The sequence below is a fragment of the Podarcis filfolensis genome (assembly GCF_964270895.1).
Source record: "Podarcis filfolensis genome assembly, chromosome: 18".
Taxonomy (NCBI): domain Eukaryota; kingdom Metazoa; phylum Chordata; class Lepidosauria; order Squamata; family Lacertidae; genus Podarcis; species Podarcis filfolensis.
Window position 1 is genome coordinate 2,146,703 of NC_139622.1, and position 27,772 is coordinate 2,174,474.

Genomic DNA, 27,772 nt, shown 5'->3' on the forward strand with positions numbered 1-27,772 from the left:
TCGCCCGCCCCGCCCCTCGGCCTGGCCCCGCGCTGATTGGCCGAGACGGGGGCGTAGGGGGCGGGGCTCGGCGGGCCTAGCCGGCGGCGGCGCGGCGGCGGCGGCAGAAGCAGCTGGAGGCAGGAGGCGAGCGAGGGGAGGGGTGAGTTCTCAGCGTGGTCGGCGGGGGGAGGCGCATGCGCACGGGGCAGCTGCCCCACTCCTCACCTAAGGGGGGAAATGGGGGGGGGAAGAGTAACTGAGATGGACCCCCCTCTTAAAAAGTGTATCTTTAATGTTGTTATGAGTTAATTTTGGTAGGGGGAGTCGAAAGCTTATTGCCCCCCCTCCATAGTTTGTCTCCCATAGGTTAGGGGGCTTAAAGTCTGTGGCTCTGACCCCCCCCATTTGAAAGGCCAGTTCCAAAACCCCCCACTTGAGGGGAGGGGAAGGCTTGTTTCCTGGCCTCCCACCCCCCGGGTTGAAATTGGTTGGGGGCTTATGCCCTTGGTGATATATTTGGGGGGGTTATAAATGTGACACTTCCCCCAATCTGAAATCAGGGAGGGGGTTAAAGTAAGGGGGTAGAGAGCTTGATCGCTCCCCTTGCTGTCTGAAAGAAGGGAGGCTCAAATGGTTAATTTCTGTCACCCCCCCCCCCTTTATGGGATTGAAGAGGGGCAAGGGGCGGTCTCTGAAATACAGATTTTGGGGGAGAAAAGATAACTCTCCCTACAATTTTGGGGGTCCAGAGGTTGAGTCCCTCGCCTCTTCACAAGAGCTGAGATCCTTATTGTGTGTGGGGAGGGGGGCAGTTGTCAAAAAATCCGCAACCCACCCATTAGGAAATATCTGCCTCTAAAAGTGAATTGGCTTCCTCGTTTCTCTTCCCAGTGCCCCGCCCTGCCCTGCAAGCAAAGGGCAGGGGTCTTAATTTCCCCTTATCAAGCCTGAGTGCTTATGGGTGTTTTTCGGTGGGTTGGGGGGTGGGGAGATCAGATGTTAAACTTCGGAGTAACAGTATGACTCCCCCCCCCAAATAAAAAGTTTCCCTGCCTTGTTCCCCGCCCCCCAACAGGTAGAGAATGAACGTCCTCTGTGGGATCGAGGGGTTAATTCACCCCCCAGACTTAATTATATATTAACTCTGCTTGAAGGGGGGGGGCAGAAAAAAGGTTAAGTTCTGCTCTGTCCCCATTTGTCTGCCACCACCTGGTTTGAAAAGCGGGGCAGGGGGGGGGGGGCTTTGAAAACACTCAAGCTTTCAAGGACTTGGGGAAATTTCAGTTCTAGGGTGGGGGGGGGCGTGGAAGGTGACTTTGTTTTCCTGGTCAGAGTTTGAGGCTGGGGAATAGAGAGCAACTTTGAGGCTCCTTCGAAGGACAAAAAATGGGAGGTTTGTTTCTTTAGGTGTGGGTACAGTTTTTTAAAAAGTGTTTTGGCTTCCTTTCTCCTTGGCATTCCTCCCACCCACTCCAAATTTATTTATTTAAAGTATTTATAAGCCAGTTTTGGGGGTAAAAAAAGAGATACCTCTTCCAACCATCAGTGTATGCAAAGTTATTTTTTTAAAAGAAATATTCTCCCCCTTGATGCCCTGCCTTTTTCTGCTAAAAATGTATAATATATATATGGGTGTGTATATATGAACTGTTTCTCGAGACAGACGGGTGCCAACAAAACAACTCTCTATATTGGATACAGTTGTACCTTGGTTTTAAAATTAAATCCCTTCCGGGAGTCAGTTCAACTCTGGAATATTTAGAAAACCAAGGGGCGGCTGCTGATCAGCTTCCAAAAATTGTTCAAAAACCGGAACAATTACTTCTGGTTTTTGATTGTTGGGGAGCCGGAACGTTTGAGTTCAAAGGCATTTGGCTTCCGAGGTTCCACAGTACATAAAGAGAGAGAGAGATTGAGAAATATCTCTAGCACAGCTGGAATGTACAAAGGTTAAGCGCCTCAGACATTGTTCTGCCGGTCTCCTTTGGGTTGAAAAAGCTGCTTCCTGATGGGAAAAAATCATAGAAATGTATCGTCAGAAGGGACCACGGGGGGCATCTAGTCCAACCCCCTGAAATGCAGGAATCTGTCACCCAATGTGGGGCTTGAACCCTCAACCCAGGGATTGAGAGACTAATGCTCTACCAATTTAGCTATCCAGCTTCAAGTAAGGGGGGGGGGGCATTTGCTTGTTGGAGGAATGCACCGTACTGGGAGAGACTGGCCAATGGCCTGATTTGGAATAAGGCAGATTTACCTATTGGAATCCTTGGTTTCCTTGGGCAAAATATTGGTGGGAATTCGCACCCATCACCCCCCGGGTGTTTCAGTACTCCAACTCCCAGCAGCCAGGAATGGTCAGGGGTGATGATGGGAGTTGAAATTCAGCAAAACCTGGAAAATAGATGTTTTCTCCTCCTGGTTATCCTCTCCAAAGTATATGGGAAGAGTTGATAGTAAAATAGCAGGAGAGACATAGCCCAGCCCAGCAGGACATCTGCTCTGCATGCAGAAGATCCCAGGTTCAGTCCCAAGCGTCTCCAGGTAGGACTGGGAGAGCTGCTGCCGGTCAGTGTAGGTGATACTGAGCAACGTGGACTAATGCAAGGTCTGGCTCTGCATAAGGCAGCGTATCAAGTTTCTAGATTGCAAAAAAATAAATCAACATCACCCTGCTTGCTGAGGTCCCAGGTTCACTTCCCAGCATCTCCTGATAGGACTGGGGATGTCACAGAATCATAGATTTCTAGAGTTGGAAGGGACTCCAAGAGTCATCTAGTCCAACCCCCTGCAATGCAGGAATCTCAGCTCAAACATCCATGAGAGACAGCCATCCAACCTCTGCTTTAAAACCTCCAAGGAAGGAGAGGCCACCACCTGTTCCTCTTATTATCAGAAAGTCTTTCCTGAGGCTGATTCGGAATCTCCTTTCTTGTAACTTGAAGGCACTGGTTCGGATCCCACCCTCCAGAGCAGGAGGAAACAAGCTTGCTCCCTCTTCCCTCTGACAGCCCTTGAGATATTTGAAGATGGCTCTCATATCTCCTCTTTTCCAGGCTAAACATCCCCAGCTCCTTCAAGCGCTCCTCATCAGGCTTGCTTTCCAGTCCCTTGATCATCTTGGTTGCCCTCCTCTGCACATCTTTCAGCTTGTCAAGATCCTTCTTAAATCGTGGTGCCCAGAACTGGACAGAGTATTCCAGGTGTGGTCTGACCAAGGTAGAGTGGGACTATGACTTGGCTTGATCTGGACACTAGACTTCTGTTGATGTCCCCTGGATCAAATGGTAGAGAACCAGTGCAGACCACATCGATCTAGACAGACGAGCAGCCTGTAAGCTTCCTGTGTCCCTAAGGACCAGCTGAGTTCCTTGTGCTGGGGCTGGTTAGCGCCCCCCCCCCCCGCCCTATTTAACGTCAATCCATTGGGATTTCTGTTCATGGTGATATTGGGGAGGTTACATTATTCTGGTGGTGGTGGTGGTGGTGGTATCAGGGTAGCCACTTAAGTTTGTATATTGCCCTACATCTGTATATCTCAGGGCAAGAAACCAAACCAAAAATCTCGCTTGCAACCCTGCCTTTGATACTATCCTTGCATAGTTTTGGGGGCAGACATGATTTGCTCCTAAATGGCGCATGCCCTGTAATTTCTTCCTGAAATTCTGCAACTTTTTATACTGCGAATGTTCTGGTTTGGGATTTCCTTGTTGCGCAAAAGTGCCCTTCTGGAAGTCAATAACAGTGTGGTGGCATGCATTGCTGAGCAACTAATATAAAGCAGAATGGTGTGTGGATGGTCCAGGATAAACCCAGCACTGATGCACAATGACCTGATCAGTTGCAGCAAACTCCCCTAGGAGGAAAGGTTCCTTCAGAGTCTGGGACTTTTTAGTTATGAGAAAAGGCAGGTAAGAGGCGACACGATGGAAGTTTACGGCAGGTCCAGGACAGGTTCAGGCAAGTCCTTAAAACTATGGCACTCCCTCCCACTTGAGGCAGGGATGGCCAACAACTTGGCTGGCTTTGAAAGCTGATTGGGCAAATTCAGGGAGGAGAAATTCAGTGGCAACTCGCCACCATGGCTATATGCCCTGCTCCCATGTTCAGAGGCCGCAGTGCTTCTAAATCCCATTTGCTGGTCTCTTGAACTTGGGTCCTGCCCGTGGGCTTCCCAGTGGGGGCATCTGGTTGGCCACGGTAACAACAGGATGCTGGTTAGAACCAAGGTTGCAGGTTTGATTCCTATATGGGGCAACTTGCAGGGGGTTGGACTAGATGACCCTCAGGGTCTGATCCAACACTAAAATTCTGTTTCTTGATGGGCTGTTGGCTGGATCCAGCAGACTGTGTTTATGCTGCACAATAAGCCCACCCACAGAAAAACCACACCAGTCTGGAGCTAGATTTCTCCCCACTCTTTGCAAAGATGCATTCCTTTCCCCTGTGTATATAGATTGAGGCAGAGCCTGACTGTGCTGGAGGCGCCAGATGGGAGTTGGAGCCCAAACATCTGGATGGCACCAGGTTGACAAGGATGGTCCACAGCAGAGTTTCCCAAACTTGGGTTTCCAGCTGTTCTTGGACTAAGCTCCCATCCCTAGGTAGCATGTCCAGTGGTCGGGGATGATGGGAATTGTAGTCCAAAAACAACTGGAGACCCACGTTTGGGAAGTCCTGATCCACACCAATACAGGTGCAACTACATATGCAAAAAAGGTAGCCTTATTTATAGTAAAAACCTCCATAATTTCACCTCAGGGTTTGTGGACCATTGTGGAGCTTTTGGCGATCGATTAACTGAAAGTTTAGGACAAGAATTGCATAATGGCTTCTTTTCTTTAAGTAGTTAAAGCTGGATTAAAGGCAGATAAAAGCAGATAACAACAACTAAAAGGAATTGGCAGCTCTCAAAACAACTTCAGCTCCCAAATGCCAAATGGTCTGCTTTTAAATTTCTCCTGGAAGCTAATAGCGAGGGAGATGGATGCACCTCATGAGTGAGGGCATCTCACAAATGGGAAGCCACCACCAAGGAGGCCCCGTCTTGGGTCACCACCAGCTGGGCGCCCTGGCAGCCTTCTGTTAACCTTGTAGATGGGGGGTGGCGAGGGTGGAGGACTTCTGCATCTTTTACCCTGACCAAGCAGGGCTCGTCTTCCAGCCTCGCCAATGTGAAGGAAGGCCTCCAGTCATTAGTGTATACCGTACTTTTCGCTCCATTGGACGCAGTTTTTCCCCTCCAAAAACTTAGGGGAAATGTGTGTGCGTCCTATGGAGCGAATGCAGGCTTGTACCATAGCCGCTTGCAACCCCTCCGGCAGGGAGAGGCTGAACAGGGCTATGGCTTCTTTAGCTCCATGCAGCCTCTCCCGGCAGGGAGAGATTGCGCGGGACTAAAGAGGAAGCCAAAGCAGCCAGCGGGATCCATCCCGTTCGCTGCCTTGGCTTGTTCCATAGCCGCATGCAACCCCTCCGGCAGGGAGAGGCTGCACGGGGCTATGGCTTCTATAGCTCCACGCAGCCTCTCCTGGCAGGGAGGGATTGCGCGGGGCTAAAGAGGAAGCCAAAACAGCCAGCGGGATCCATCCCGCTCGCTGCCTTGGCTTGTGCCATAGCCGCACACAACCCCTCCGGCAGGGAGAGGTTGTGCGCAGACTGTACACTGCTCTTTGGGGCTGGGGGGGGAGATTTTTTTTATTGATTTCCCCGTCTAAAAACTAGGTGTGCCCTATGGTCCGGTGCGCCCTATGGTGCGAAAAATACGGTAACATGGCAGTGGCAGAAAGGAGTCACCCCCTGCCAGTCTGCTTGCTTTCCTGCATGGAACGCCTGCTGGCCACGGATGAGCGCAGTTGGTGGAGCATGAGGCTCTAATCTCAGGGTTGATGGGTTCAAGCCCCACAATGGGCAAAAGCAAGGCCTTTTTTTCTAGCTGGAACTTAGTTCCATTGCCTCTCAGGCAATTGCCTTTGCCATTTGAAGAGAATGAGGGAGGCATTCAAAGTGAGTTCCAGCACCTCTTTTTCAAGAAAACATAGCACTGGTAAAATAACAACCCTCTGCATTGCAGGGGGTTGGGCTAGATGACTCTTGGGCTCCCTCCCAACTCTACAGTTATAAGATTCTTTGACCAGGCATTTGGGATTCAAGGCTTTCTCGTCACTTTACACCAGCCCTGTGAGGTAGGCAAGGAGTTCTCTCTTCATGTGGCTGATAGAAGTTTGGGTGGTAAAACGGAGGCTGCAGGAGATAATTTCATAGCAGAGCGGGGATTTGAACTCGGGACCGAAACGTTGCCGTTCCGTTCTCTTTTTTAAAAAGTCCCACATCTTTTTGCCTGGAGGCTCTACCAGAATTCTTAAAAACAGCTAGGGAGCACTGTTTTCCCCCGACGTGCTACTTGCTGTTCTGCAAAGAGGACTTTTAATCTTGAGGAGCAATCGTGCAGTATGTTTGCCTAAGGAGCTGCCCAGCGGGTAGACTTTGAACGCTCTGGTTCTGGACAGACCTCTAGGCAGGGACCTCTGCAGGAATTCAACCTGGTAGGCAGACAGGGTCAGCAAACAGAGGATAAACTAGCTGGTTGACTCTTCTGAAGTTGGTTGGGTCTTAGCCCCTGGGAGTGGGACCCTCACCTCTGGGGAAGGGAACCCACCGGAGTGTGATGGGGAATGATTATGGGAAGGGCTGGATCCCACCAAAGGAGAGCCAGCTGGTCTAGCATGCTGCTCTCAAAGGCATCTTCAGGGTCAAGCGCGAGTCAAACCGCACAGAGAGCACTCTGCAGGAGTCCATTCTGGCCACATTATTAGCGATAGGCAACATTTTACTGTTTTAACATGTTCTGCTCCCTCTAACGGTAAATCTGAAGAGATGACAGATTAGCGCCTGGCTAATTTCAAACACTGATCTTACAAATACAGTGGTACCTCTGGTTGCGAACGGGATCCGTTCCGGAGGCCCGTTCACAACATGAAAAGAGTGCAACCCGCAGCGGCACGTATGCACACGCACAGGTTGCTATTCGCTGCTTCTGTGCATGCACATGACGTCATTTTGCACTTCTGCGCATGCGAGAGCAGTGAAACCCGGAAGTAACCCTTTCCGGTACTTCCGGGTCACTGCGGGACGTAACCTGAAAGAACGTAACATGAAGCGGACGTAACATGAGGTATGTCTGTACAGTAATAGCAGAGAGACACGGATGGGCTCCTGTGAAGCCAGCTGGTCCTCATTTTATGAATAAAATCACATATCAGATACTCACACAGAGAGTCTCCTCTTGAAGCAACTGGCTCTCGCTTGCTCTGTGTCGTCTTTTTGCACCTTTCAGTTCAGCAGAGACAAGGTCTCCATCTCCAAGAAGTCTGAGGAGGCCTGTTAAGCTCTGAGTTTTTCCCCAAGGGAAAAAGAAATAGGTCAAGGCCTTTTTGGGAAAACAGCCATTCAGGATTATCTTACAGCTTGCCAGCCAGCTCCCTTTGGCCGAGGTGGGGAGTGGGCAAGCGAAGAGAGGTTTTCCTTTCTCCATCCTTTCGCTTCTTGGTGGTGGGCAGTGAGAATTTTGTGGTTTTGTGGAGAGACAATGGGAGAGCCTGGCTCCTGGTCTCCCAGCTGGGAAAAATCCCAGAAGTTCTTGGGGTGGTGGGGAGGCAGACCCCTTTAAAAGAAATAATAGCGAGGGCCTCTCTCTACGTGGCTGAACTTGTGCCTGGGCTGGTCCCAGGAGAACAGGAGGAAATCTTATTCACTGTGGCTGCAAAGAGCAAGGCTTGGGAAATACACCCAAATCTATGCTTTGAACCAGAGGTTCCGAAAGTGGGCAGTTTCACCTGCCTGGGAGCATCAGGCTTTGGAAAACTGGTGTCGTTGGATCGAGACCATCAATTTTGCGGAGTTAATCCCCCCCCCCGCAACTCTTTTGCCCAATCTGGGGCTCGAAATAGTTTGAGCTGGATTTGGAACAAATGTGCAATTAATCGTTACTGCTTTGAATCTTATGGTGTCAGCACAGTGGTTCTCGAGCTTTCAGAATAAAAATTTGCTCATGCCACACCGGATTTTTTAATTGATAAGAAATATATTGGAAAACAAAAAGAAACAACTTCTGGCGGTGTTTGGTTTGTAACGTAGAGCACAGTTACTTTCTAATATGATCATGGGACCCCGAGAAAGTATTAAACAATGCAGCAGCGTAAGGACACACATCATTCCCAAAATATAATTGTAAGCAAGCCGCATCAACACAAAGCAGCCGTCCTCTTTTCTGATCGTTCATATTTGTAGGAAAATCCCTGTTCACAACAATATGATGTGGATAACTGTAGAAGAATAGCTAGTACAGCGGATGCTCGGGTTGCGAACGTGATCTGTGCGGATGCACATTCGCAACCCGCAGTGGCGTGTCTGCGCATGTGCAAAGCGTGATTTAGTGCTTCTGCGCATGTGCAACCACCAAAACCCAGAAGTAACCCGTTCCAGTACTCGGCGGTCCGTAACCTGAAAAAACGCAACCTGAAGTGTCTGTAACCCGAGGTATGACTGTGGTCTTGAAGAAAGGCATGGGTACTGTTTCTAGGGTGTGTGTGTGTATTTGTGTGTGTGTGTAAAATTATTTTGATGTGATACTATGCTGTACTACACTGAAAAGTTAAAATGTTTCTTTAATTGTCCTTGAATCTTCGCAGCACAATTGCCACCCTCTCCTGCTGCCCTTTGAGAAGCACTGGGTTAGCATATTCCTTGGGCAATACAAACCACTATTTGTAACCACTAACTTGTCAAGTTTCTAGATCTCATGGTTGCAAAAAACCACAAAAAAATCTGTATACATGGATGAGATCACAGGTTCAGGTCCTGGCATCTTCGGATAGCACTGGGAAGGTCTGTCCCTGGGAATGGCAAAGAGCTGCTGCCAGTCAGTGTGGGCAGTACAGAGCTAGATGGTCCAGTGATTTGACTTACAAATTTCCTTACAATTTCCTTACAAAGCACAATTATATAGAAAAGAGGGGGGAAAGAATTTTTTTTTAAAAAAAACAGTTTTATTGAAGGTTATTAATATTTTATAATCTTTTTAGAAATGTGTTGGCACTAAAATCCCAACACATTTCTAAAAAGATTATAAAAGATTACAAAAAGGAAAGAAAATAATATTTTCCTCTTTTTTAAATTTTTCTCTTACTTATAAAATTGTGTTTTGTAATAATATATTGTTTATTATCTTTTTAGAAGTGTGTTTGGATTTAGTGCTCGATATGTTACAAACCTTCAATGAAATTGTTTAAAATATATATAATGCATCTTCTGCAAATCCCAGTGCGGCAAGTTATAATCGCACAATAAAAATAATTTAAAAAAAACAACAGCTGAAAGCTTCTGTGCCCAGTTTCACCCTCTCTTGTTGGCTTGTGAAAAATACCTCTTCGTTTTATAGAGAATCTGCTTGGTTACTGAATTCCAAGAAGTGTTGCTATGCTGCTGGTTTTGATGTATTTAAAGTCTTACCACTCCAGTTCCAAAAGCGAAATGTGGTTTGATTCCCCTTTGTTTGAATCCTGAGGTTTGTGGCTGGCTTTGGGTTTGAGGAGGTATTAGGCAGTGTGCAATGCGCTACCTGTGACAATCAGCTCTGCCTTTCGGAGAGGTGAATTGGGCGCCTGCAGGGTAAGGCGATCTTGAAGGGAAACTGGTCCCAATCTGTCTTGAGGTTGAATCCCAACAAGAAAGAAGTACTGTTTTTGGGGGACAGGAGCCGGGCAGGTGTGGGGGACTCCCTGGTCCTGAATAGGGTAACGGTGCCCCTGAAGGACCAGGTGCACAGCCTGAGAGTCATTTTGGACTCACAGCTGTCCATGGAGGCGCAGGTCAATTCTGTATCCAGGGCAGCTGTCTACCAACTCCACCTGGTACGCAGGCTGAGACCCTACCTGCCCGCGGACTGTCTCGCCAGAGTGGTGCATGCTCTGGTTATCTCCCGCTTGGACTACTGCAATGCACTCTACGTGGGACTACCTTTGAAGGTGACCTGGAAACTACAACTAATCCAGAATGCAACAGCTAGACTGGGGACTGGGAGCGGCCGCCGAGACCACATAACAATGGTCCTGAAAGACCTACATTGGCTCCCAGTACGTTTCTGAACACAATTCAAAGTTTTGGTGCTGACCTTGAAAGCCCTAAATGACCTCAGCCCTGTATACCTGAAGGAGTGTCTCCACCCCCATCGTTCTGCTCGGACACTGAGGTCCAGCACCGAGTGCCTTCTGGCGGTTCCCTCCCTGCGAGAAGTGAGGTTACAGAGAACCAAGCAGGGGGCCTTCTCGGTGGTGGCACCCGCCCTGTGGAACGCCCTCCCACCAGATGTCAAGGAAATAAACAACTAAATGACTTTTAGAAGACCTCTGAAGGCAGCCCTGTATCGGGAAGTTTTAAATGTTTGGTGTTACATTATGTTTTTATGTGTGTTGGAAGCCACCAACCCAGTCAGATGGGCAAGGTTGTCACTGTTATTATTATATACTAACAATAATACCTTGAACTTGGCCCGGTGGCAAATTGGTAACCAGTGCAGATCTCCAAGTAGATGTGGTGCTTTTGACAACGCCTGTCAGCATTTGCACTGCAGCATTCTGCATCGATTGCTACTTCTGGGTCACGCTCAAGGGAGGTCCTACGGAAAGCGCATTGCAGTAGTCCAGTCTTTAAGGGTGGCTATTTGAAGATGAGTATTGTATGGCCGATTGAGCACGCAGCGCCACTTGTCAGGTGGGCGGGTGTGTGCATGCAACCTCCCCTCTTTCCGTTGACCTTTGGACCTGATGGTGCTCTTGTGCCGTTCATAAACAGCCCTGATGCCAGAATCCTGCATTCTCTCTCTCTGGATTGACCTGCTGAACAAGTGAGAGCAGAATAGATGGATCCTTCCTGCTTTTTTTTTTTTAATGCAACCCATTCTCTCTCTCTCTTTTAAAATTTTTATTTAGATCTTCCATCATACAAAAGAAAAAGAGAAATACTGTAATACATAACAGAAAAGAAACATTAAATCATTGCACATGAAATCATTACACAATATCCAAAAAAAGCTAAACAAAATAAAAGAAACCCACCACCCTATTTAACTTCCTTCCTCCGCTACTCATCTTCTCTAGAATCAACTTTACCCTTATCATTGCATTCTGATTGTTTTTTTATTTTCTCTATATACATATATATGTCATTGATAAATTATTGTTTTGATGCATTTAAATTTTTAGTCTAAGCATATCAGCATGTCTTTTTAGAGCAGTATTTTGTCATATAGTCATCAAAGCATCACCATTCATTTTTTAGTTTTTTATTTGACTGCTGTCTTATGGATGCTGTTAATTTAGCCAATTCTAAATATTCGTTTAATTTGAGAATGCATTCCTCTTTGTTAGGTAGTTCTTTACCTTTCCATTTAGGTGCTATTACTATCCTAGCTGCTAGGATAGGACAGCTAGATGGATCCTGCTTTTTGCCCTGTTTGGAATCCTGTTTGGATGAGGGCTACCTTTGGGTATTTTCCGTCTCTTTCTACACTTGCGTTTTGTGTTCGTCGGCTTTCTGTGTCACTGCTCTGGGCAGCCTTGTTCCAGTGTCGAATGGCTCTTACTCTTAGGAAGTTCTTCCTAAGATTTAGTTGGAATCTCCTTTCTTTTGACTTGAAGCCATTGGTTCGAGTCCTACCCTCCAGAACAGGGGAAAAGAAGCTTGTTGCCTCTTCCATGTGACAGCCCTTGAGATATTTGAAGATGGCTATCATATCTCCTCTCAGTCGCCTCTTTTCCAGGCTAAATGTACCCAGCTGCTTCAACCGTTCCTCATAAGGCTTGGTCTCCAGTCCCTTGATCATCTTATTATCAAAATTTCCAGACTTTTAGCTGTTTGCAGTGAGGGAAAAAAAAGCAATGAAATAGTTCAACAGATGCTTCCAGTTGTTTCCCCAAATTCAGCTGAAATTGCAACTTATACTGGCTTCTCCAGTAGATTTTGATAATAAACTTGATTTGCAATGGGGGTTTGAGAATTTCGATTGCAACTGTACGTTGACCAGCTGTCAGTCCCCCAGAAAGTTCTTTGCAACATTGGGTCGGAATCTCCTTTTCTGCAATATCAATGCATTAATTTATTGCTGTTTATATTATTTAAAGGCTGGCCACACTTGTCTCATCTCACCGGGACGCCAAGCACGCCAGGAAGACCTCCTTGGAACGGACAAAGGCAGTTCACTGTGCTGAGTTGAGCAACGAAGGTCAGTTTCATCCATTTCCTTGAGGTGCCCAAGTGTGTGGGTTGTCCTTTCTGCTGCGGAGCTCAGCCAACCTCCCTCTCGGATCTTCTCTGCCGCGAGCCCCACCTCTGGACCCAGGCAAGAATATTTCTCCTCTCTTCCCCCTGCTGTGTGTGTTTCATGTTAAGTTTCTTTCGGCTGAAATTTGCAGGAGGAACCCGTGTCTTTCCGCCCCTTTCTCTGTATTTGGGTCTGGTTTCTTCCAGTTTAATTTTTGGGGAGCTGATGGTGCTGGGCACCTCAAGGTGCTGGTGGGGGAGAAGGATGGAGAAAACCTGCCCGGCTGCATGCAGTGTTCAAAATTCCCCTGGCAATGTATAAAACAAGTAATCATTGTTGGAAATGTAAAGAAAAGAACCATATGTGGTGGGTCTGTAAGGAGGTGAAAGCTTTCTGGGAAATGATTTATAAAGAACTTACAAAAATGTTGAAGTATACATTTGTAAAAAACCTCCAGAAGCCTTCTTACTAGGCATTGTAGGTAATGAAATACAACAACTGCAGCAAGAATATTACTAGCCCAACGATGGAAGCAACAAGAGATACCAACGAAAGAAGAGGGGCAGACAAAACTAATGGACTATGCCGAGTTGGCGAAACTAACAGGGAAAATTCGGAACCAGCAAGACCAGACTTTCCTGAAAGACTAGAATAAATTTACAGAATACTTGAAAGACAATTGTAAACAACTAACTTCGCTAGTAGGGTTGCAAGAAGTTGTGTAAGGTGGACTTTAGCAATTATTGCAAAGTATAATTTAAAAATTGTTGATCTATGATTAGGATTTAATAGTAATAATTATAATCCCAAAATGAAGTATTAGATAATAAGTGGGAAAGCCATTAGTCGAGGAGGACGGAAGTCTCAGGGTGTTGTGGCCAAATGCATTTTATATTATATACAAGTTGAATGCTATGTTTAAAATATCTGTAAAAATTCATAGAAATTATTATAAAAAACACAAAATCCCCCTGGCAACAGGTGCGTTTTGCGGCTGGCTTGGGTCCAATTGTGACCCCCAACGTCTCCCTCTGGCCGGCCTCTCTGGCTTTCTTAAGCAGGTCAGCAGGAGAGCCTATTTACTGCATTTATCTCCCAACTTTTTCTCAGAGGAGAACATGGTTCACCCCCCTCCTCAGGGAGGGAGGTTAAGAGGCTGTGAACTGACTCACCAGGTCACCCAGGGAGCTTCAGGGCAGAGTGGGGATTTGAACCCTGATCTCCCAGGTCCTAACCACTCTAACCACTACACCCCACTGCCTTCCCAGAGTGGGGAAGCAGGCAAATAAATATGGGGAAAGCAAAGTGTCCCTTAGAGAAGGATCTGAAATCTTTTCCTTGAAGGTTGAGTTTCATCATAGAATCATAGCACTGGAAGGGACCACAAGGGTCATCTAGAAGAATAATAATTGCTGTTGTTGTTGTTGTTATACCCTGCCCATCTGACTGGGTTGCCCCCCCCCCACCACTCTGAGTGGCTTCCAGCATATATAAAAGTATAATAAAACATCACACAGGAGCAAAAGGAATCTTTGGCCCAACGTGGGGCTCAAACCCACAACCCCAAGATTAAGAGCTGCATACTCTTAATCTTAAAACGGAGCTGTTTTATTCTGGATTGTTCTTTTTGACGTTTTAATGTGTTGTAAACTGCTTGGCGATTTTTTCCCTTTAAAATGTAAAGCGGTATAGAAAGGAAACATAATAATAATAATAATAGTAGCAGTAGCAGTAGCAATAAAGTTCATTGCAAAAAAGAACAAAGGTGCCTGGACATTCCATCACGGTGAAGGCAACTAGATTTCAGGTGCCGATTGGCGATTAGCTGATCTATCTGCGTTTCCAACCTTGTGTGCGCGGCTCTGGCAAGCGTCGTAATGTCCTGTGCTTTAGATTAAGATCTCTCCTGCTCAAGTTGCAGCGGGAGAATTAAGATAGCAGCCGGGCGGTTAGCTCCAACTACTCCCACCCACATAATCTTGCCGTCTCTCCTTGGCAGGCGCTCAAGCCGAAGCGCTGAGTGATGATAATAATATGAAAAATATTGTGTCTGCCGTCCTCAGCCCTTCTCAGTAAGGGGGGCAGCCGGTGACATCCGAGTAAGCCTGCTGTTTGCAGGGGGAAAACACCCCAGATCAGTGCTGGTTTCTGCTCAGTTCTGTGCTGCAGGGAATTAATTTCATTCCCCCTTTCGCCCAACACAAGGAGCGCAACGCGACGTATGTGGTTCTCCTCCTCCTCATTTAATCCCCGCTGCATCCCTGTGAGGTGGGCCAAGCCGAGAGGCACCAGGTTGCCACAGGCTGCCTGGCAGAATAGAAGGTTTCCAGGCAGGGCTCGAAAGGGGCAAAGGGTGGGTGAGTAAGAAAAACAGCGCAAGGAGAGCCTGCTGGATCAGGCCTGGGGGCCAGCATCCTAGTCCATCATCCTCTTCTCACTGCAGCCAACCAGACACCCGTGTCAGGAAACCTGCAAGCAGGATTGGAACCCCAGAGCCCTTTCCCACAACAGCATCTGGGATGCAGAAAGATTTCTCCCTCTGAGCATCACCCTATTGGCTAGTAGCCATTCCTCTGTGAGTTAATCCAATCCTCTTTTGAAGCCAGCCAGGTTGGTGGTCATGCTGCCTCCTGTGGCAAGGAGTTCCATAGTTTAACATGGTTTTTTCTCTAGAAGAAAAGCATTGATGATGATGTTGATGATGGAACAGGACATCCAGGGATTTCTTCCTTACAGGGGGTTGGTCTAGATGACCCTTGGGATTCCCTTCCAACTCTATGATTTAATAATAATAATTTATTATTTATACCCCCCCCCCATCTGGCTGGGTTTCCCCAGCCACTCTGGGCGCCTTCCAACAAAAGATTAAAAGTACATTAAAACATCAGTCATTAAAAACGTCCCTAAACAGGGCTGCCTTCAGATGTCTTCTAAACGTCAGACAGTTGTTTATCTCCTTGACATCTGATGGGAGGGTGTCCCACAGGGCGGGCGCCATGACCGAGAAGGCCCTCGGGAATGATTCTTATTTTCATCAGAGAGATATTGGAGGGTCTGTAATATGTGCTGCATTAATCATGGAAATGTTTGTGTGCATGTAGAAGTCCCTCTAGTCCAGGAGCAGCGGTGAGATCCTCTTTGCTCTGCTGCCGCTCTGAAACCTGATTTGTGTCCCCCTTGCCCTGGTTTTTTATTCTCGACCTTGAGCTTAGTTCTGGTGACTCCACCGCTCCGCTCCTCCTCCTCTCTCTCTGCAGTTGTGCATTGCTGAAAGCGGGATGTCAGAGAGTGTTTCTGGCCTGGGAGCTTCCCGTTGCAATCCTTCGTGGCCAAAAATAAGCTGGGATGGAAAAGGGATGAAGGAGGGGAGGGGGGAGGCAGAGGGGTGTGTTGTGACCACAGGCCTGTTTTTCCCAAAATGAAATTAGTAGTTCAAGAGGAGAATGGTTCCTTCTCCAAGTCTGTCTGTCTCCCTGTCTGTCTAGCCATCCACTGATGTGTCAGTTCCTTACCCAGCTGTGTGATAATAATAATAATAATAATAATAATAATAATAATAATATCCTGCTTTTTTGTGTAACAGAGACTCAAGATAGATTACAGCTTAAATAGAAATAGCTAAAAATAGTGGGTGTACGGGGAGAATAATAATAAAAAAACACAAATAAACATTAATACACAAACACATATATATGAAAACATATAAGGAGTGTCTCCACCCCTATCGTTCTGCCTGGACACTGAGGTCCAGCTCCGAAGACCTTCTGGCATTCCTTCACTGCAAGAAGTGAGGTTACAGGGAAGCAGGCAGAGGGCCTTCTTGGCAGTGGCGCCTGCCAGATGCCAAGGAAATAAACAACTACACAACTTCCTGAAGGCAGCCCTGTACAGGCGAGTTTTTGATGTTAGATGTTTTACTGTGTTTTTAATATTTCATCAGAAGGTGCCCAGAGTGTCTGGGGCCAACCCAGTTAGAGGGGTGTGCAGGAACTCTCCTCTTTCCTCCTCCCTCCAAGCTCGTTTTCTTTTTGTGCTGTGTCTATTTAAATTGGAAGCTTTTTCTTGAGTAATTTGTTAGCTGCCCTGGGAGCCTTTTGTCGCTGTCATTGTTGTTCCAAATTGGGTTACTTCTTTGACTTCCTAACAAGTCCATCCGATTTAGGTTTTGAGCTACTGTCCTTAACTCCTCCCCGCCCCCCTTCTCTAACTCAGGAGGTCTGGTTCTTTTCCTGGGCAGCCCCTGAGCCTGGGATGGGGAATGGTCGAGCAGCAGGAGGCCAAGTGGGTTTCAAGCAGAAAGATGTAGAGCCGCAAATCCACATGCCGATTTTGCCAGAGGTGAGTCTTGCTGAGAATGCTGGCAGCGTGAAGGTCAATTCAAGAGGATAACAAATACTTGAGAGATGTAAGATAGGAGAACTGAATAAAATGGTTAGAGTAAAATGCAGGAATGGTGGGTAAACTAAATGAGCCATGGAAGGGGAAAGAGGGAGGTCATCAAATGTATGGTGTTTATTTTGAGGTGCAAAATTGAAAACTTAATAAAAACTATAATAAAGTGGTGCCTTGGAAGTCAAATGGAATTCGTTCCGGAAGTCTGTTCAACTTACATAACGTTCAGAAACCAAGGCATGGCTTCCCATTGGCTGCAGGAAGCTCCTACAGCCAATCAGAAGCTGTGAAAGTTGCATCAGATGTTTGGGTTCCAAAGAACGTTCAAAAACTGGAACAACTGGTTCCGGTTGAGTGCTGGTCTCGAAGTGGGGGTGGCGGTGGGCATTGTAGGTGGAGAGAGTTTCAGGGATGAAGGGCCCAGAACATCTGGAGGGGGCACCAGGTTGGCAAATGCTGCCCTAGAACAGCCTTGCAGTTAAACCAGGTAAATTTACAAGTCCCACATAAATCCATATAGATTTGCAATCTCAAGGTGTGAAAGAAAGGGGCAGGCCTGATCGCCTATGGCGGACAGGAGCCAGCAAGGAAGAAGTTCGCCAGCATCTCCCTTGTCCGCTCGCCTGCTGCCGGTTCCTGCTCACCCTAGGTGACCAGCCAAGTGGCTTGTGAGTTTCTAGGTGCTTCCTTGCCACCCTCCTTTGGTTTTCTGTTCCAGGCTGCCCAGGAGAGAAGGAGCGTCCTCAACTCCCTGATATCTGGGGCGTTTGCTGGCGCTGTGGCCAAGACTGCGGTGGCACCTCTGGACAGGACGAAAATCATATTCCAAGGTATTTCGGGGGGGCAGCTTTTTATAATTTTGTAAGTTGTGTATGCCATATCATCACAGTTATAACAAATAAAGGCTTGACATACCTCGCTTTGCATGTCATGAGTCTATCTCATATATTAGTTTCACCCTTTAAGTTGAATTACTGAAATAAATGAACTTTTCCACGATATTCTAATTTTTCAAGTTTCACCTGTATATAAAAATAGAATGGATGCAGGGAAAACGTAATTAGATGGAGAACCCTGTTTTTAATGCTGTGGACTTTCAACTCCCATCGACAGGGCAGAGAATCCCCAAACTTAAAGCCTGGTTTGCAGCTCAGATTAAAAGCTCTCTCTCTCTCTCTCTCTCTCTCTCTCTCTCTCTATATATATATATATATATATATATATTTCTGTTTTGAGGATTAATCCTTCAATGAGTTTTTGCTGGAAAGAGATTTGGCTTGATTCAGGGTTTGTTTGCTTGTCTTTGGACTGGCTTATCTTCCGGCTGGGATAATTGGGGGCAGGCAGAGTCAAACTGAGATTGGGGGGAGAGAGAGAATTGTTTCGGGGTGTTTGCAAATTGCATAAGAGATAACCGATACGCTATATGGGGTGGGGGAAACTAGGAAAGCAGGGAAGAATTCTGGTGCGTTGTTTTTTTTTTTAAAGTATAAATCACAAGAGAATGCGGCTGATCAGTAGTCTTCAGATCCTTCTAGGCTCCAGTATTGATAAAGAGCTTTGAAAGAAATAGTTAGGGCTCTTACCCTAGAGAAATCCTAGTTCACTGATCCATGAGTGTTAGTGGATGAATTGATTTGTACCTGCAAATGAGTAAAAGTATGCTTGTTTTTAATTTTTCTGCTTTTCTCTTTCAGTATCATCAAATCGGTTTTCTGCCAAGGTAAGACTTAAAGCACAATCCTCCTTTCTTTGCTCTGTTGCTTAGCTGAGCAGCTTTGGTTTTTTACTTAACAAAGTCCCTCACCCCAAATTGTTAACCTGTACACCCCCTGCTGGGGTGTTGGGAAGGGGCGTCTCTCTGGTGGGGGACACGTCCTGCTCCTTCTGGTCCCTACCTTTGGTCCCTACACTGCATTCAGCTCTCACCTGTGGCTGCTGGGTGTGTCAGCATACAACAGTGGCCACAATCCCAGGAACAGCTTGCTAAACCAGGTGAGGGGAGCCGATAGGTCTCAAACCCCCAGTGAGTCAGGGGCTTCCCCTGCATGCGAAGCCAGGCTCCGGTGGACGGAGCAGATGAGACCAAGAGGTAGTCCAGTGGTCAAGAAGGCAGTTTCTGTATGTGCTATAGAGGGGAGTGAGGGGCAGGTGGGGCCCGTCCACCTGGGAAGGGAGCCTATAGGAGAAAGAAGACTCTGGTCCTTGTGGGACATTTTTGGGAGAAGAAAAGACTACACAAATCTTGAGGGGAGTCCCTAAAGAGGTTGGATGGCGCCTTGTCCACCTCCTTCCAAAATTCCTGCAGCCCAGCTGATGCAAAATGTACTGCTTTCCTTTGGATCCCATCAGCGAGCCCAAGAGGGGTGTCTTGCCGTCTGGGCAGCCCAGGATCTCCATGCACCCTGCCCAGGCTTGTGTCCTGGGGGGGGCACTTGAGTGCTGCAAACTCAGCAGTCTGGCTTCACCCCCAGAAGCGCACTCCATTGTCTCTTGAGGCAGACAGACGCCAACAACAACAGCACACCCCACCTCTGGAACAAAACCTCCTTTTGGGGATTACAGTTTGTGGTTTGTCAAAAGTGTGGCAAACCAAGAGCCCTGGTTCAGATTCTGCGCTCAGCCTCTCTTGGTCTCTCTTTTCCAATAACTCTGCCTCTGCTCTCCTTAGGAGGCTTACCGCCTGATCTACCGCACCTACCTCCACGAGGGCTTCTTCAGCCTCTGGCGGGGGAACTCTGCCACCATGGTCCGCGTGATCCCTTACGCCGCCATCCAGTTTTGCGCCCACGAGGAGTACAAGCAGATCCTGGGCAGTTACTACGGCTTCCAGGGGAAGTAAGAGGCTGCTGGGGTTGGGTCTTCTGCAACAGGGTTGGGGAACCTCAGGCCTTGGTCAGTCCAGCTGGTGAAGAGTCACGGGGGTCTCCTCCTCCTGCTGCGACGACAAGCTCCCTTCCCCCCTTGTCTCCCAGGACCAGGAGAGGCATGAAAGGCGGAGGAGAGGTTGCCTTCACGCTGGCACAGTCTCCGATTGCTTGGGGAAAGCCCTGGACAGAAGGCGACTTAGAAAGCTGTGGGGAGATGGAGATTTCAGTTTCAGCAACAGATTTTCATGGAGTAAGACCACTGGGAATGAGTTGCTGTGCTCATTTGGCCCAGCTCTTGGTTGGATTAGTTTCAGCATTCATGATAGGCCAGTTGGTGAGAGCATAATGACAAGGTTGCAGGTTCAGTCCCCCTGTGGGACAGCTGCATCACGGGGGCTGGGCTAGATGCCTCTTAGGGTCTCATCCAATGCTTCAATTCTATGATCCACCAGGAAACTTTCCCCAAAAAACTGATCCTTCCCTGCCCACAATGGAACTGTAAACCAGTTTTGTTCAGCTGCTGGAGAAAAGAGCTGTGGGGAATTCCACCTTTCAAAAGCCTCTCTTTCTCCTTCCTGCTTCCAGGGCACTTACCCCATTGCCCAGGTTCATCGCTGGCTCCCTCGCGGGCACGACGGCCGCCATGTTGACGTACCCCCTGGACCTGGTCCGTGCCCGGATGGCCGTCACGCCAAAGGAAATGTGAGTTGGCGCTGCGGATGCTCCTGTGGAAATTTTGGGTGGGATGGGAGTACCTAAAATAACACCTCAAAGCAGCCAGATTTGCACTGTAAAAAGGTAGGGGGGCACAGGCCTTTTGGGTTTAGCTGGGATAGAGGCTCAGACGAAAATGGAATACCAAAACGACGCAGTTTTATGAAATTACTATTTTCTCCATCAACCCCAACTGTGCAAAAGGCTAAATCTTTAGGGGATGAAAGTCTGGATGAAAAAGGCAGGTCTTTTACAGAGGCCAATAAGTTTGATGTGGGTTCATAAGTCTTCTTTTGGGGGGTCTCAGCAAACAAGATTCTCCCCTCGTGGGATTGTTGCAAGACGTATTAATGTGCCTGCAGCACAATCAGGGAGGATTTGACCTGCAGATCTCAATAAATGAGCGGTTCTGTGCAGAGAAGGCTCCCTCAGGCTGGAACGTAGTCTCTGGCACCAAAGCGAAGGGCTATCTGTGGTCGCCCCCCCATGAATTGACATATGTCCATCCGAAAGGAAATGCACACTCCTGATCTCCTCCCTGCTTTAAAAGTACCAGTCGGCCCACCCTTCAGGGCCTGGAACTGACCAGCCTGGCTTGAGAAGTAGAATCCTAGAACAGTGGCGTTGGGAGGGATCCCCGAGGGCCATCTAGTCCAACCCCCTGTAACAAAGGGGCCTTTTGTCCAACAACCGCTAGCTTTTCCCTTCAGTGTCTTGTTCGATGTTCCGCTTCCCCTCCTCCAACGCGTGGCTGTCGTCCAGCGTCTAAAATAGCCTGGGTCCTTCTCGGCAGCACACCAGGTGTCATCGGGTGCCCAAAATAGTTAAGTTGTGATATGGGGCCTTGGTGTGTTTGTGTGTGTTGGTTGTCTGTCTTATGGCTCGGGGGGAAAAGAAAATGTTGACAAGGGAGGCCACCCTGTTCCTCTTTTTCCTGGCAAATATTTTTAATTTCATTTTGTGGCGGAAATAAAAGAGGGGAAACAGGTATAACGGCAGGAGAAACCTATAAGATGGAAAACAAAGCTGTAAAACAGGCAGGCAGAATGAGTACTACTAAAGGTAAAAAAGGTGAAAGCTACTACTACTGCTACTACTAATAATAATATTCATATGCGGCTCAGCCAGATATATATGTCCCAGCCACTCTGGGCGGCTACCATCCAACTGAAACATCAAACGCAGTAAAACATCAAACCTTCAAAACTTCCCTAAATCAACTAAGTCCATTTATTTCAATGGTTGTCCTTTGAGCATGACTACTTCTGTGTGCACTTCTAAATGTACTTACTGGGAAATAAACCACAGCTAAACTTACTTCTGAGTAAATAGGAACAAGAATGCACTGTAATTCATGGATTTCAGACTCTGGTTACTGAAGCATTTCACTTCTGCCGCCACGTTTCACAAAATAAAAAAATCAAATGGAAATGAAGGAATTCAGTTACGCAGGGGCTAAGGTCACAAAGTCCAAGTGAAGAATTTTAGCTTTATTTGGTTATCCAGTCTGGTTCCAGTTTGGGGCAGTTTTCCACTGAGTTGCAATTACTATCTGAGCTGCTACGGTCATATATCAGATCAGTTCTATAATTCTATGATTCTCTGATTCAGAAAATATTATTTGAAATGAGCCTCTTACGCATGTATCTTAAGTACCTACACAAACGCACTGAGAGTTATGAGCTTGTTTTTGCCGGGTAATCTCATATGTGGTCTAATTTGAGACAAACTTGTCTTCTCAGCAACACTAAGAAGCCTTTCTGTCTTCTGATCTTTCACATTTGTCAGAGCTGGAAATCCCTCTTCCCAACAATATGTCAAGGAGAACTGTAGAAGAATAATAGAATAGTAGAGTTGGAAGGGACCTCTGAGGGTCATCCAGTCCAACCCCCTGGAATGCAGGAATCTCAGCTGAAGCATCCATGGCAGATGGACACCCAACCTCTGCTTTAAAACCTCCAAGGAAGGAGAGGCCACCACCTTCTGAGGGAGACCGTTCCACTGTCGAACCGCTCTTACTGTCAGAAAATTCTTCCTGATGTTGAGTCGGAATCTCCTTTCTTGTACAGTAGTACCTCGGGTTAAGTACTTAACTCATTCTGGAAGTCCGTTCTTAACCTGAAACTGTTCTTAACCTGAAGCACCACTTTAGCTAATGGGGCCTCCTGCTGCCACCAGAGATCGATTTCTGTTCTCATCCTGAAGCAAAGTTCTTAACCCGAGGTACTATTTCTGGGTTAGCGGAGTCTGTAATCTGAAGCGTATGTAACCTGAAGTGTCTGTAACCCGAGGTACCACTGTAACTTGAAGCCCTGGGTCCAAGTTTGACCCTCCAGAGCAGGAGAAAACAAGCCTGCTCTGTCTTCCATGAGGTGGCCCTTGAGATATTGGAAGATGGCTCTCCTATCTCCTCTCAGTCTCCTCTTTCCCAGGCTAAACATCCCCAGCTCCTTCAACCATTCCTCATAAGGTTTGGTTTCCAGGCGCTTGAACATCTTGAATAGCCAATGCTCTTGAGGAAAGGCATGGATCATGTTTCTGGTTGTGTATTCAGATTTTTAAAAATTTTGATAGGATGTTAGGCTATACTACACTGAAATGTTCTAAGCTTCCTTTGATTGTCCTTGAATCTTCTGGCCACTCCTGCTGCCCTCTCCTGCCGCATCGGTGTGGCAAGCCAGACCCTTTGATAGCCAACAAGGCTTGTTGCTGGAGAGGCATGATAACAAGACACAATTTCTCTTGCTCCGCTCTCCCCACAGGTACAGCAACATTGTCCACGTCTTCATTCGGATATCCCGGGAGGAAGGGATGAAGACCCTCTACCGGGGCTTTGCCCCCACCATCCTGGGGGTGATTCCATATGCTGGACTGAGCTTCTTCACCTACGAGACCCTGAAGAAGTTTCACGCAGGTAAAAGCAGCGGGGCCAGGATGCCAGCCTTGATGGGCTCCTTTGGGCATCATCCAGAAGATGGGCTCTTATGAATGGCTTATAAGATTAGGCAAATCCACGGAAGAGCAGTGGCTACTAGCCATGTCTCAGAGGGGAGCCGGCAGTAAATCACACCATGCAACTGGGAGTTAACTCTTTATTAGCAAGGACATGATCTGAACACGAGTGTCAGGCCTAAGGAGCACAGCAGCTCCCCATGAAGCAGCCCTGCCTCCCCACCGCCGTCCAAGTCCCTCCAGGATTTTCCCCAAGCCATTGAAGAATGCCCCTGCATGCAGCCAACCTCTCCTCCACCTTCTTCATGCCTCTCCTGGTTCTGGGAGACCAGAAGGGAGGGCAGCTTGATGCAGCAGGAGGGGGGAGACCTTCCTCTCCTGCTTCAGCTTCTGCCTCCCATTCTGGACTTCTCTCTGCCACTGACTCTCCCCGCTCACTAAGCCTTGTTGCCTCTTCTGCTTCTGACACCTCCCCCTGGCCACTCATCATTGTCCCACCGCCATTCCCCGGGCTCTGAGCCTTCTTTCCTTGAATGTCCCCAGCTGGTTCCTCCCGCCATTCCTTTGCCTCATAACAAATCCATGCCACCAGGATGGCTGTGCACTCCCTCCAGTTTGGAGGCACTATACCTCCTGGCCCCTGGCCATTGCAATTGGGGAGAGTTGCTGTTGCACTGAGGTCCTTGCATTCTTGCAATTTCTGGGGGTCCTGGGGCCCCTTGGCGGAAGGGTGAGAGGGAGATCTGTTTGCGCTGTCCCTGTGCGTCTCCACAGTTGCCCACCAGTGTTTCCTTTTCCTCCAGAGCGCAGCGGCAGGACGCAGCCCTACCCCGTGGAGCGGCTCGTCTTCGGGGCCTGTGCCGGCCTGATCGGGCAGTCTGCCTCCTACCCGCTGGATGTTGTGCGGCGGCGGATGCAGACGGCCGGAGTGATGGGCCACACCTACAGCACCATTCTACGCACTATGCGGGACATCATCCGGGAGGAAGGACTCGTCCGCGGCCTCTACAAGGGACTCAGCATGAACTGGGTCAAGGGCCCCATCGCCGTGGGGATCAGCTTCACGACCTTCGACCTCACGCAAATTCTCCTCCGGAAGTGGGAGCAAGGGGTGAACGTGGAGAGGTAGTGGCTGGCCGGTGGCTGGCGGTTGGTACAAATGTTGGTGGAAAGGTGGGAGGGCATCCTCTTCCTCCTCCCTCCTTCCCTCCCTCCCCGAGCCAGAGGGTTCTCACGGCAGAGCTGAGTGACCCAGGGCAATCTCTTTTAGGTCCCCACGACCGCAGCATCCTGCCCCCTGCTTCCCCGAGCTTGCGTTTGCGAAAGAGAAGCCGCCGTGTCCTTTGCCGGTGTTGTTTTCTTGCTTTCCCTCTCCTTTTCCCACCGAAGTGGTTGAAATTCGTCTGAATTCTGCTTGGATTTGTGGGGAACTGGCAAGGGGTCCTCCCAGAAGGCTGCAGCCATGCTATTTACTTGATTTTGCCTCGTTGTTCTAAACCGTGGCGACCCAGTCCCATTACATCTCCTGCCTCTCACTCTCCTGCACCCTTTATTCTGTAGGGAGACGAACTTACCTGTATGTTTGAGACATGGGGTGTGTCTGTCTTGGGGTTTCCGCTCCCTGCGGTCTCCGCCCTCCTTCCAGCAAATGGTTTGTTTTCCAAGCCCTGGAGAATGGGGCCCTTCATCTCCCCCCCTCCCTACTTCAAATGCTTTTAAAATTCTGCCCCAAAACCTCCTGGAAGAGGGCCAGCCGGCCCCAGGGGAGAAAAAACCAAAGACGGGATTCTTTCCTTTCCTTGGGTTTGTCCAAGGCAGAGAGGCCACGGTGCAATCTTGAATTCTCTTGCTGCCGCAATCTGGGCAGCTCCTGGTTCCTTGATGGGATCAGAAGTTTGGGGTGTCGCAGCCTTCTTTCCTTGCTTTTCAGAGACTTTTTAATGATCTGTATTTAGATATGCACACCTATTCCAGAGTTCAAGCTTCGGAAGATGGCATGCGGTCGAGCTAACCTTTGCTCCTCCGAATTGTCTCTGCTTTTTAGCAGGGCTTCCCCCTCCAGTATTAAGTGTCAAAAGATGGAAGGAATAAGGACTCTCTGGAAGAGGCATTGCTAGCCCAGAGCAGGAGATCATAGAATCATAGATGCCTCATCTCAGATTGGAGATGGGGAAACTTTTATCCCGACGGTCAGGGATGACAACCAAAAATGGACTGCCATATGTTGCTGAACTTCCAGCAGCCAGGTGAGGATGAGAGCCAGGTGCCTTGAACACCTAGAGAGGAATTGGATCGGAGAAGGCATTTTGCAGGTCTCCTCCTGGGAAGAGGAGTGGGTGTTTTGCCAGACCGTCCTGGGTCTTTCGCCGTGTACGAGCTCAGGCACTCCCCACCTTCGAAAATCTCCTAGAACAGGGCAGCAATCCTGTGTCTCTACAGATGTTGACTGACTCCCACCAGCCCTTTCCTGGAAATCATGCTAAATTAACCCTGCTAATTCCTCTCTCTCTCATCTGCCCTCCACTGCACTGCACTGCTTCCTAACACTTAGCAAGCACAATGCCTGCCTTCAACAAAAGCGCACCAGGGATTCACCCACCACCACCAGATCCGAACCTCAAGAGCTTTTACCTCCCCAGTATGAAAATAGATTGAACGGGGTGATGCATGTCCTAAACAGGAAGCCCAGTTCATGACCCCCCCAAGACACTGCTTATGCAGGTTGGAGTGTTTTGCACATTCTGAAAAAGATGCACTACCACTGGGAGAGCCGAACCTACACAGGGTTTCCAAACTTGGGTGTCCAGCTGTTTGGGGACTACAGTTCCCCTAATCCCAAACCACTGGTCCTGCTAGCTGGGGATAATGGCAGTTGTAGTCCCCAGACAGCTGGAGACCCAGGTTTGGGAAATCCTGGTCTACACACCCACACACCGTTTCCCCAATTCTCATTTTTCTAATTCTCCGTGCCATCAGCAGTTGTGATGGATCGCAGTTGTGGCTCAGCGGGTTTTGTTTTTGTCGGGGAGAGAATTTCGGAGGGACGGCAGGTGCCATCTCGCCAACGAAATAATGCGCATCTCACTGTGTCAAACCTAGATCTTGGGAGCATATATATATATAGATATTTGTATATATTCTGGGAGAGAGATTGCCAGCTCAATGAAGGTGGCTTGCTGATTGCTAAGTCTCAAGCTGCTCCTTCCTTCGGACTCCTTTTAAACCTCTGCCTGCACGTCCTAAAACCTTGAGGTAAAATAGAGCAGCGTCCCTGGGGAAGATGACTTCCCCTTTTGGGGTTTAAGAGGCTGCAAGCTAGTGTCTTTTGATGGCCAGACTACAACTCCCACAATCCCCTGCCAGCTTGGACCGACAATCCGGGCTGATGGGATTGGTAGCCTAGTGACATATCTTCCTGCAAGGTTTTGAGAATTTGGGATGACCTTTCCTTCCCTCTCCCTTTTGAGTTTCCACCACCAACCAGACTCCAGAAGACCTGAGCATCTCCCATTCCATCTCCCTTCCCGACCCACAATCACGCCATCCCCTTCCCAGTCGGCTATAGATGCCCCCCCTTCCTGATAGCTTTCAGCTGTGGAGCTGGGTTTATTTTCGAAAATCTTACAAAGTTGGCAAGGAGCAGTTAATCGGTGAGAGCCCTCCAGCTTCAAGATGGCGCTACAATGACCTGGGTGGGGGGTATCTGCACCTCTCTAGCTCCCATCAGTCGGGCGCCTGGAGGGGCACAGATGCTCCCTGCTGTCCTGCTCCCCAGCACCCAAGGGTGGTAGTGGGGGGGGGGGTTTCTACAGCAGGTTGAGGTCGTAATTGCAGCGGTTGAATCAATGCACAATGGAGCTGGCATCCGAGGGAGCCTTTTCCAGCTGTGCTGCAGTTGCCCGTCGTTCCCGGCCGCTGGAGACGCTGGGGGGGCCCCCCTGCTTTAAACACCACCCTTCCCCAAGAACCGAGACCTCCTGCCATGGGGGGACTCATTCCCCATTGCAGGGAATGGTTCCAAGAATCTGTTGCTCGGTTCACAAGGGGACAGGGAACAGCACCCCCCAACTCATCATTCTTGATACGGGAGGGGTGCAAATTGATAGTGAGGGTCAAAAAGTTATCCGGGGGCCGTTGTCTGCCACTGGTGATCCCTGGTGAGTACTTTTCCCAGGGAGGTCCCCATAATAGCGAATCTGTAAACAGTGTTGTGTCCCCCCACCAAAAGAAAGCCCCGGCCAACCCCCCCCCCCCTGCCATGACAATGTATTAACCAGGATGGCTTTTTGCAGGGAAGGTGGGTAACTCTATGCAGGAGTGTTTGTGCGGTCCGTTGTCAAATGCTGCCTTTGTGTCTCTCAAAGCGAGTGCGTCTGACGCCTCCGGAGGGTCCTGTGCGTGTGTGGATTTTTGATCCTTTTGTTTTATATATATATACACACACACACACACACACAAATGTGTGTCTATAGTGACATAACTTGTACAAAGATCTGTGCCAAGAAATGATGTATATTTAATAATAAAGAGATGATTTATCGAG

At 48.4% G+C, this 27,772-nt stretch overlaps 1 protein-coding gene across 4 annotated transcripts; it reads left to right on the forward strand.

Annotated features, from left to right (window-relative positions):
• The first annotated feature begins 110 nt into the window (after positions 1-110).
• On the forward strand, positions 111-27,772 carry SLC25A42 (solute carrier family 25 member 42). 4 transcript variants are annotated; one of them, XM_083594833.1, is made up of 9 exons: positions 111-142; positions 12,162-12,379; positions 16,514-16,639; positions 17,412-17,523; positions 18,391-18,416; positions 19,365-19,531; positions 20,149-20,265; positions 23,040-23,191; positions 24,033-27,772. In XM_083594833.1, the coding sequence occupies exons 3-9, from the start codon at positions 16,553-16,555 to the stop codon at positions 24,356-24,358; spliced, it is 987 nt and encodes a 328-aa protein (XP_083450959.1). In that variant the 5' UTR covers positions 111-142; positions 12,162-12,379; positions 16,514-16,552; the 3' UTR covers positions 24,359-27,772. The 4 variants fall into 4 exon arrangements, with proteins under 4 accessions (XP_083450959.1, XP_083450958.1, XP_083450957.1 ...); XM_083594832.1 differs by lacking the exon at positions 111-142 and adding an exon at positions 2,914-3,269; XM_083594831.1 differs by lacking the exon at positions 111-142 and adding an exon at positions 2,914-3,201.

Excerpts from the sequence above, each read along its gene's own strand:
- SLC25A42 (XM_083594833.1), top strand. The coding sequence starts at position 16,553 with ATGGGGAATGGTCGAGCAGCAGGAGGCCAAGTGGGTTTCAAGCAGAAA. Across the intron at positions 16,640-17,411 it reads ACATGCCGATTTTGCCAGAG|GCTGCCCAGGAGAGAAGGAG; the intron begins GTGAGTCTTGCT and ends TTTCTGTTCCAG. Across the intron at positions 19,532-20,148 it reads TACTACGGCTTCCAGGGGAA|GGCACTTACCCCATTGCCCA; the intron begins GTAAGAGGCTGC and ends TCCTGCTTCCAG.